Source organism: Pollachius pollachius (genome assembly GCF_949987615.1).
Source record: "Pollachius pollachius genome assembly, chromosome: 11".
In the NCBI taxonomy this organism is placed as follows: domain Eukaryota; kingdom Metazoa; phylum Chordata; class Actinopteri; order Gadiformes; family Gadidae; genus Pollachius; species Pollachius pollachius.
In genome coordinates, this window is record NC_136944.1 from 16,653,212 (window position 1) to 16,663,752 (window position 10,541).

Below are 10,541 nucleotides of genomic sequence, written 5' to 3' on the forward strand. Positions count from 1 at the left end.
GGTCTATGGTCTGTTACATCTGCCACGTCCCACAACATGTACAGGGATGATGGTGACTGTGACAAAAATTCCCAATTCTGATTGGTCCAGATACAATTAATGTAACTTTATCGCCAAACGGATATCGCTGCTTACATTTACAGTCCTATTCAGCTCCTTGATTTGTAATTATTTGATTGACATGGGAAGGAATCGCCTCAAAAAATAGTGTTCAATGTAAATTACCTTTGCCATGTGGTGCAAAGCTGCAGCATTTTGGCTCTTGCTCACAATCACTTTTCAAAGCAAAGTTATATCCCTTGTGAGTAGAGGAAATGAAATTGCCGGGGTAGATTACCCAAGATATTTGTCCCCATTCCCATCGGGAACCCCTGACCCTAACCCTCAGGCAGAACTTCTTCGGGAAATTTGCAGGGAAATACTGCATGTGCGAAAGGGGCTCCATACTCACGTGTTCACTCTATCATCACATGTGAAGTTACGCTATGCTGTCAATCACAGTGTTATAGAAGAAACCGGTTCTCTTGGTGGACACTTTATCCTTTTGTTATGGGAAAGCCAATAGGAATTGGACAAGAACACAATGTTCATGAAAGAGGGGTTGGGTTGCACATAAACAAAGCCTAAGTATTCATGTAATAATCACCATGTCATGTATCATCGAACACCACCGTCCTTGTCTGGAGGAGCCCAGTTATAATCACAGAGGTGGTGTGCAGCATTTTATTTGTTACAAACACCTTTACCTACCCAAAGACTTTGGTGATTTAATCAAGCAGTAAAAGCAAGTCACTTAAATGCCATTGCTACAAATAATAAAAACCAAAAGGCCAACCTTGATGTATTGTATGAACTCGAACGGTTATTGTAATTTTTGGATTGAAGCTTCATGGTTGAATGCACTTATTGTGAATATTTCAGATTAGTACATAAAGTTTCACGTTTACCATTACCATTTGTGAATTTCAACCCACCTGAATCAATCACTTCCATAATAATACTTATACTCTATTAAAAATATATTCTATTCTATATAATGTATGCACTGTCTTTTACACTATTATGTTATGTTATATGTTGTGTGATAAATATATTAATAGCACATTTGGAGTATAGGGGAAACGCAATTTTGGTCTGTCGGTCTGACAATAAAGTTCACTTTGACTTTGATCAATTTATCATTTCCATTATTGTTATTACTCGTCACCTTTTTTTTTGCCTGTCTTTTCCCAATATGTGTTTATTGTTATGCACCACCGAGATCAAACTAATTCCTTGTAACTAATAGTAAACTTATTCTGATCTGATTCTGATACATGAAGTTAAAACTGACGAACAGGCTTATCTGCTGCTTGTTTTGCACAACCAATCATCTGCTTAGCCAGTATTTGGGGGGGTGTTCATGCAAATTACCTTTCGTAACACAAATTACATAAATAGTCGTGTTGCACAATCTCCTGCACACACAGCTGAATGAAAACAGTGAAAATGTAAGTACCATTAATGAAGTCCTAAGGTTTTTGGGGACATTTTACATGGCAATATAGTAACCTTTTGCACCTTAAATCCATGTATGTTTGCATCTCAGGAGGAACATTGCAGCAGTCGTTGGCTTTCTGCTGGTGCTAACCACAGAAGCCAGCGTTGGGTAAGAGTTATCCATTTTTTCTTATGCACAGTAAACGCCGGTTGTTTGCAGAGCTAATGGCTCATAGACTATGCGAAATCAATGAAAACATATCTGCTCAATTGTTATTAAATAGCTTGACATTGGATCGGCCTCATAATAGATTTTTAATGCTGAATCCGGTCTTCTATCAATACATTCCTACATCGATTTACTTCTCTGAATCATAGTTTATTCTCTTAACCAACAGGGATTCCTCCTTGTCTGAACTTTGCACCGAGACCAAAGAATGCCTTTTGTACACGCCGGTCTGTCAGACTGAAGAATATGAGGTGAGTGAGAGCGGGACCGTTTCATTCAGTGAGGGGGAAAAAATGATGTCGAAAAAAATGGTGATGTTGATGAAAGCCCACATGTTCTCCTCCTCCTGTTCTTTAGGTGCGCAAAGTCAGCAGTACTAAGTGGGTGACAACAGAGGAAACCTCCCGGATCATGGAGATGGCAACATACACTGCCTTCAGAAGACTGTTTAAGTACATCACTGGAGCCAATGAAAATGGTGTGTGTGTGTGTGTGTGTGTGTGTGTGTGTGTGTGTGTGTGTGTGTGTGTGTGTGTGTGTGTGTGTGTGTGTGTGTGTGTGTGTGTGTGTGTTTGTGTGTGAGTGAGTGAATTGGAATGTCTGAAACAGCTCAATGGGTCTCTGGGTGTAACAGACACGGCGACATTGTCTCAAAAGCCGCCTCTTCCATGGGAGTAACCTATTTACTTGACCTGCAGGAGCAAACATTGAAATGACTTCCCCGGTGATCATCAAAAGTAAGACCAACAAGGGTTGGTTTGAAAGTTGTACTTACACAATGAGCTTCCTTCTCCCGTCTGAGCACCAGCTGAATCCCCCCAAACCAACGGACAGCCAGGTAGACCTTGCATTCTGTCCTACCCAGCTTGGAGTGTCTGTGTATTTGATGTTTTCCATACAAATTGTACTGATCTGCTCTTCCTGCTGCAGGTGTCCATAACAGAGATGCCGGGTATGAATATATACGTTAAGAGCTACGGAGGATGGATGATGAGCTATCGTGCCAGAGATAAAGAGAGCGAACTCATGGAGAGCCTGGAATCGGTTGGAGCCATGTATAACAAGGACTTTAGCTATGCCGTTGGATATGACAGGTAAAAGACAAAGTGTTTAATTATTTTCATATCTTACTGCTTTCTGTAAATCTTCAAACTCAGATTTGATAACACGTCGTAATGGTTTGCGTTGCAGTCCTATGAAGATGTTCAACCGGCACAACGAAGTGTGGTTTGCTGCCGAGGGTACGCCAGTGTGTCCCGCTACACCGGCCTGAAAAGCCTGTCCTCAGCACGCCTGAGTACCTCAGCCTTCTGCAGAAAGGCTGATATAACGTTCACTTTGATGATTCAGTGGAATATATCCAATTTTGCCACGAGGAACATGAATTGTAATTCATTTTGAAATAAATCACTTTGACTTAATTTGAGTATTCATTGTGTATAGCTACTGAAATAACCATTGAACATAAAAATGGAGGCCATAAACCACACAGCATTCCTTCAGAATGTGACGCTATGGCCAAAGCAGCAGGTACACAATTGTGTCTAACCCGAGACCACTAGGAGGTACAGAGTGCAGACATGAAACATAAAATTTTGCCCAAGAGCATAACAATGACCCTTAGTAAAATCGAAGAGCACGTAGGCCTAAAACGAACGAGACGGCCGACATGCACAACCAATTTGCAGAAATGTACTTTCAATGTCCATTACAATGTCCATTACATTGCCCTTCGATTGTAAAAAAAAAAATAGTTCTGGTCATTCAATCCCATATACTTTCAAACTTTAATTCCATGCAAACAAAAATGGCAATCTAATAGGGGATGCGCGTGGGCGCAGGCCTTAAACACGATTTAAGGCTGTGTTGATGTAACACTTTTTATAGTAGGCTACCTACCTTCATTTATTTACTTACATTGTGAGAACGACGATCCCCAGCCACAGCAGATTCTCCTCTCTACCGTTAGTTGAATTGTGACTATTCTGGAGGATACATAATCACTCCCTCCAGGTAACATACGACACCATGGTTCTCGATACACCGTCAAACTAAACAGTATGACAATGTAAAAATAGACACGTTCACATACGCTGTAAAAGTTAACACTAATATATTCGGGAAATAAACGTTCTAAACTTTATACTAGCTCATATTCCCACAAAACCATGAGGGAATTGTTTTACCCAAAAGAAAAAAATCTACTAATACACACACTTGTAATCAGAGAATAAAGTCTGCTCGCATTGGCTTTGTGTTACACCTTAATTGGCTGTTACACCTTAAAGTGTGCATGTGCCACGGAAACTGAACTCTAGTTCCTACCCAATGTTGCGAACTCAATATTCATTAAAAAATGAATTGTATGCATAAATATATAGCAAAACATAATAAATAATGACAGGAATAATATTTATTGCAGTTAAAATACATACTACTGGAAACATGCCCCACATACCTCTCAACTTCGCAAGATCAGGAAGATACGCATACATATTTAAAACTGACCGACTGGAAGATAGAGTTTGAGATGAAAAATATTTGAATATTAACGACGTTCTGTATTGTGATTGCCGAGAGATTTTTCATATTTGAAAATGAAAAGGTAAATAGATGTAAGAAATGTATGGATAATTGAAATTGAATACGTTTATACTTAACAATTATTCGCCGAAGGCGAAGTGAATAGTGGGGAATAGCTCCCGAGACCGAAGGTCGAGCTATACTACACGTGACGTGACCACTCCAAAAAGAAACAATATAACACTTTTTGTCGGGATTTATTTGTATTTATTAGCGAGCAAAGCGGGACATTTTGCGATGAAAAAAATATCCCAAGTTTGAGATCTCAATCATGGGATATTGCCCAATATCCCGAGATAGCGAGCCAATCAAATTGCGCCAATTTTCTGAGGTCACGTGTAGTATATAGTAAATACATTTATACACCATCCATTCGTCGTCATCTGGGACCGCATCCATGATTGTCTAATTTACAGGGCTGCGAAGGTCCACCACAAGGTGGCGCCAAAAACGAAGCTGCGATACTGTTCAGTAAGAGTCCTGCTTAACATCTTGAAACCCAAACATTTGAACAATGATTTCCATCAACCTTGTGCCAGCATAATGTCGGTAGTAAGCAAAACGGTTGGAATGGCTCTCGTAATAGTGTTACATTCACAGTGAGGTAACACAAGTATCCAAATGTCCAACTGTCCCACTTCTGAAAGCCCTTGCAAATAGTAGAAACTGCCCTGGTAAGAACTTTTTTTACCATCTCTAGGTAAAATGTCTGCTTATCACTGAAGGTGTCGCCAAAGAGAACGATAAGGAAATCTTCGATATTGGCACTGTTAAGTTCCTGTTGAATTGACATGAGGCCTGAAATAATGCAAAATTTACCCTTGTAATAAAATAATAAAATTTGAGATAAAAGACAGACCTGATTAGATTGACACGTTTAATGAAGCTCTTTGATATGACTAAAATGACGTCATAGGTATGCACCCTTGGACTTTAATATCTGTATTGATGACATCTGGGCTGACGCTAGCCTATAGCAAGGCTGCGTTGGCCCTGGCCTGATCTAGCCATCCACCGTCATTATTATTGGGAGGAGATTCACATGCCAGGCCTTGCTTGAAATGTGATGAGAAGATTAAAAAGCCATAAACCAGCCAAAGAAAAGCTCCTATCCACAAGACCTTTGTGGATTACTTTGTCCTACTATTACCTGTTAAATATACTATATATATATATATATATATATATATATATATATATATATATATATATATATATATATATATATATATATATATATATATATATATATATATATATACATAAAGCCTACTTGCATATTTTCGATAACAATCAAGCCAACTTGTCTATTAACTACAAGAATACATCTGGCTGACTTGTGGGAGCATATTTAATGCATAAAGGGTTACATGTGAAGTAGTTATAATACACTCCTGGCTTCTAATCTTATCAGTGTTGTTCCAGGATGATTATTGTTTCTGTTGCTGTATTATACTGCCCAGTTTTTCCACAAAGCATTTCAGCAGATACCTATCTCCCTGCCCCCCAAGATGAACTGGTTGACTGATTAAGGGACATGCTTACTGGCCGACTGTCTCTCTTTCTAGCTGAATGTCTGGCTGCATAAGGTTGTTGTTGACTCGCTGGTTAACTATCTCTCTGTCTGTCTGTCTAGTTGACTGACCAGTTGACTGGCTGACCAACTGAATTGCTGTAAAGCTGGCTGACTAGCAGGCGAGCGGGTTGGCTTGCTGGCTGTCCTGCTTGCTGGCTTGGTAGGTAATAGGAGTGCCCATCTGAAGAGTTTTATGGCACTCACCGCGGTTCAAAGTCTGTGTGCGGACCTCTGTCCACCAGGGCTGTGGGGTCCGGCTGCCTCTCTTTCTCTCTCTCTCTCTCGCTCGCTGTCTCTCTCGCCGTGTCAGTGCTCGGGCTCCTGTCCCCTGCTGGTATGAGGATCCTTGTGTCCCCTTAGCCAGCATGGATCTATGGGATTACGATGTGGAGCTCCCCCAGCCTCTAGCCCACCCCCCAGCCAACGACCCCCATGAGCTGCTGTACCTAGAGAGGACGTGTGAGTACTCACCGGTGTCCATGGAGACTGCAATGGCTTGAGATTGACATGGGGCTGAATCGTGGTCTATTGTCAATGTAATACATGTGGAATATTGAACAACATCCAAACACTGTAAGCAAAGTGATAAAGAACAAAAGGAAGTAACCGAGGATGTTTTGTGAGTTGTAAATAATCCCAAATGCATATTTGCTCTTACAAAGGAGCTGAATAAACTCCATGCGGAATCAATAAAGGTTTGATTTATAATATTCATATTTAACAGTGTATATTATATATATATTGTATCATATATATATATTATACCCTGTGAGGATTAAATAGTCATATGACTTATTATATGACTCATATTTTGTTAAGTATATTCCCGGAAAATTATGTAAGGCCTGTGTCTTTGACTGTACTTATCTGGTTGATAAGACGGTGAATGTAACAAGCAATTGTTGGAGCGATGAAACTCATCTAATGACACCCTTACAGTGTAACGTTTCTTTGTCTTTGCCTTTAAGGTTATGCTTTTCAATTGTGATATGTCAATAATAGCAAAACAAATAATAGCAGTTCCATCCGAAATCGACTCAATTTCAGCCGCCCTACAGGGTTGTCTAGGCTTCTGTTAATCTGACATGTATTAACATTAGAAATCACATTCTAAAATATAAATGTTTGTAATACATGTCATAGTATATATACAGTATATAGGAAAGAGCAAGAGAGGTTGAAATCTCTTGTGATGTCGAGACAAAATAATTAGCATATTTGATATGAACAATACTATATTAATACTTTATGTATATAAAATGAATTCAAATGACATCTAATCTAATTGTTTTCAATGTTATTGTATTTAATGCTGTTGAATTGTATTAGATTTAATTACGTTTTATTAAATGTTACTTTATTTACTGAACTGCTACTCATAATTTTTTTATTGACAATTATTTTCATGGTTACAATATTTACGTTTTATTTTCATTTATTTGTGGCAATATTTCCCAGCTAAGGATCTGGAGAGAGAGCCTGAGAGCAGGGCAGAGATTGAGGGGAGCTGTCCAGTGTGTGGAGATCGAGTATCTGGCTACCACTACGGACTGCTCACCTGTGAGAGCTGCAAGGTAGTTACAAACTGCAACCATGTAAATCTGATGCATATATATATATATATATTACGTATATATATCTTACATAGGAATAGTTTCTGTTAATGGCAGTGGCTCAAGTGGATCAAGAGCGGGTTTACTGGCAACCCGAAGGTTGCTAGTTTGATTCCCGGCTCACCCTAGCTAGTGGCGAGGTGTCCCTGAGCAAGACACCAAACCTTAACTGCCTTAACAACCTTAACACCAAACCTTAACAAGCTGGCGGTCGCCTTGCATGGCTGACACCGCCGTCAGTGTATGAATGGGTTAAAGTCAGGCAATAAATGTGTCCCTGAGCAAGACACTTAACCCTAACTGCTCCTGATGAGCTGGCTGTCGCCTTGCATGGTTGACTCTGCCGTCGGTGTGGCAATGTGTATATTAACCGATGTAAGTCGCTTTGGATAAAAGCGTCTGCTAAATGCCCTAATTGTAATTGTAATTGTAATTGTAAATTGTAAAGCGGTCAAGGAAGTAATATATAAATGCAGCTCATTTACCATTAAACCAGGATTTTTTTTCATATCTACATTTCTCTCTTCTTCTCTCAATGTCTCCACGTTATTTGTTATTTCCTCATTGTCTCTCCGTTTTACTTGCTCTCGCACTCGCTCTCGCTCTCCCTCCCTAGGGGTTCTTTAAACGGTCAGTGCAGAACAACAAGCACTACAGCTGCTCGGAGAGACAGAGATGTCCCATGAACCCCTCCCAGAGGAAGCGCTGTCCCTTCTGTCGCTTCCAGAAGTGCTTAGCCGTGGGTATGAAGCGAGAGGGTATGTACGCCCGCCGGAAACACCTCTATGCCTGCATATATGCCTAGCCGATGCACGCAAACCACACCGGCTGTTTGACATGTAACGTCGGGTGAACAAACACCTGGGCACACCCGCCTGTAGAAACACATTACACTGTGTTGCAACACCTTCTCCCGTGTTGCGCTGACACTCAAGTTCTTCTTCCCTCCTGTGTGGAACTAATCTATGAACTCATAAACTGAGCGCTGGGGTACTGTGGGCTGTACTGTCTCACATAATAATCATAAAATAACCCAATTAACCTCTGTTCTATTTCGACAAAGACAATGTTTTGAAAGTACTGAGTTTATGAAATGACGGATCGATGACGCTCATGGTGTGATCTTACTTTTTGATCTTACAGCTGTGAGAGCAGACCGCATGAGGGGTGGGAGGAACAAGTTTGGCCCCTTCTATCGCAGAGACCGGCAATTAAAACAACAGGTCTATTATCAACCAAGCACTGCCCCCTACAGAGTCAAAACAGAGACTACCCCAACGCACCAGCCAACGCCCCAAAGTGACCATCTGATGATCAATCACTCGCTCGTTCCATTTTCCTCAGAGCCTTTCTACCAACCCCATGTGGTTTATCCCTCTGGCCTGGGCCACCAGTCAGAGGCCATCATGCCCCAGGACTGCATTCGGAACACAGTAACGGGACTAGCAGCACTACCATTCACCGGATTGTATCAACCCAACATGCGTGAGTTCCCTCAGGAGAAAACAGAATACCCAATTAGCTCTAGCTTAACGCTGGTGAACTCAATGTCATCCTCCATGGCCAGTGATGGCTTCCTACCCTCAAGCCCAGCATTGTCAGCCTCCAACTCCACATCAAGTTCAACAGCTTCCACCCCAGTTCCCTTTCCGTATACGTCAGTCGAGGACCCCTCGGAAAACTTCCTCGCCCAGCTCTTAAATGGGGAGCCCGAGGAAGGCCAGCTGTGTGCCAAGGTCCTGGCCTCCCTGCAGAGGGAACAGGCCAACCGAGGCAAACACGACTGTCTGAACACCTTCAGCATCATGTGCAAAATGGCCGACCAGACACTCTTTGGCCTTGTGGAGTGGGCCAGGAACTGCGCTTTCTTCAAGGACCTCAAGGTAATAACAGTGTCAACGTTTATACAGTATGTTTTTAACAGGATGGCAACCGCAGACCTGAGAGAAGGGTTGGAGTATTGAGAGTCGGTAGTGTTCCCCCTCCAGGTAGAAGACCAGATGGCGCTGCTGCAGAGCTGCTGGAGTGAGCTGCTTGTGTTAGACCACCTGAGTAGACAGGTGACCTATGCGAAGGAGGGCTGCATCTACCTGGTCACTGGGCAACAGGTAAGTTATGGCGGGGAAATAATTCTGGGATATCCATGGACCATCCGTTGCAATGGCTGGCCGACTGACAGGCGTGTCTGTCTTGCAGATAGAGGTGTCCACTGTGCAGTCCCAGGCAGGGTTGACTCTGAGCAGCCTGGTGTCAAGGACCCAGGACCTGGTGTCCAAGCTGAAGGCCCTTCACCTGGACAAAGAGGAGTTTGTCTGCCTCAAATACCTTGTTTTATTTAACCCAGGTGAGCCCACTAGAACAAATATATAGTGCGAGAGGTTTTGACCACCAAAAAAGAACCTGGGATCTGAGAGGTTGCAGACTAATACGCATCTGTGTATTGGTCTTGTTACTAGCAGGCCAACTTGGGTCCAGTCTAGCTCCCTCAATTCCTCTTGCCATCAGAATCATGTTTGTAGCCAGATATTGGTTAATTGAGCTGCCTGTTCCACCTTTTCGACTGTTGTCAAGACCAATCTGACCAATCATAGCATGAAGCGCCTTACAATTGGCCAATGAATTGTTGGCGCTTGCCTCCAGGCTGTTGTGCACAACGGATGTGTCACAAGAGAAGCAAGAATCTCAGGCCAGCTGTGATAACACACAAGTCTCTGAATGCTCCCCCAAGGGTCCACGCCTGTGACTGCATACTGTATTCCTGTGTCCAGACGTGAAGTCCATCCAGAGCCGCAGGCAGGTGGAGAAGACCCAGGAGCAGGTGAACCGAGCCCTGATGGAGCACACGCAGCGCAGTCAGTCCGACAAGTTCGGCCAGCTGCTGCTTCGTCTGCCCGAGGTGCGCAGCATCAGCCTACAGGTTGAGGAGTACTTGTACCAGCGGCACCTGCTCGGAGACCTGCCCTGCAACTCCCTGCTCACGGAGATGCTGCATACCAAGCACAGCTGAGGCGGTGGAAGCGCATGTCCCCCTCTGGAACCTGAGGTCACCGACTGCAGCGCA

At 42.5% G+C, this 10,541-nt stretch overlaps 2 protein-coding genes across 2 annotated transcripts; both read left to right on the plus strand.

Moving 5' to 3' along the window:
• Window positions 1-1,473: 1,473 nt before the first annotated feature.
• On the plus strand, window positions 1,474-2,981 carry soul5 (heme-binding protein soul5; the record flags this gene model as incomplete). Its single annotated transcript, XM_079746158.1, has 7 exons — window positions 1,474-1,490; window positions 1,589-1,648; window positions 1,878-1,959; window positions 2,066-2,186; window positions 2,407-2,546; window positions 2,639-2,802; window positions 2,900-2,981. 7 exons carry the CDS (start codon window positions 1,474-1,476, stop codon window positions 2,979-2,981), a joined length of 666 nt encoding a protein of 221 aa, XP_079602284.1.
• A 3,251-nt stretch (window positions 2,982-6,232) lies between these two features.
• nr5a5 (nuclear receptor subfamily 5, group A, member 5) lies at window positions 6,233-10,487 on the plus strand (the record flags this gene model as incomplete). The annotated part of the gene is made up of 7 exons (XM_079747146.1): window positions 6,233-6,326; window positions 7,326-7,441; window positions 8,097-8,238; window positions 8,624-9,363; window positions 9,469-9,588; window positions 9,677-9,824; window positions 10,249-10,487. 7 exons carry the CDS (start codon window positions 6,233-6,235, stop codon window positions 10,485-10,487), a joined length of 1,599 nt encoding a protein of 532 aa, XP_079603272.1.
• Window positions 10,488-10,541: the final 54 nt, after the last annotated feature.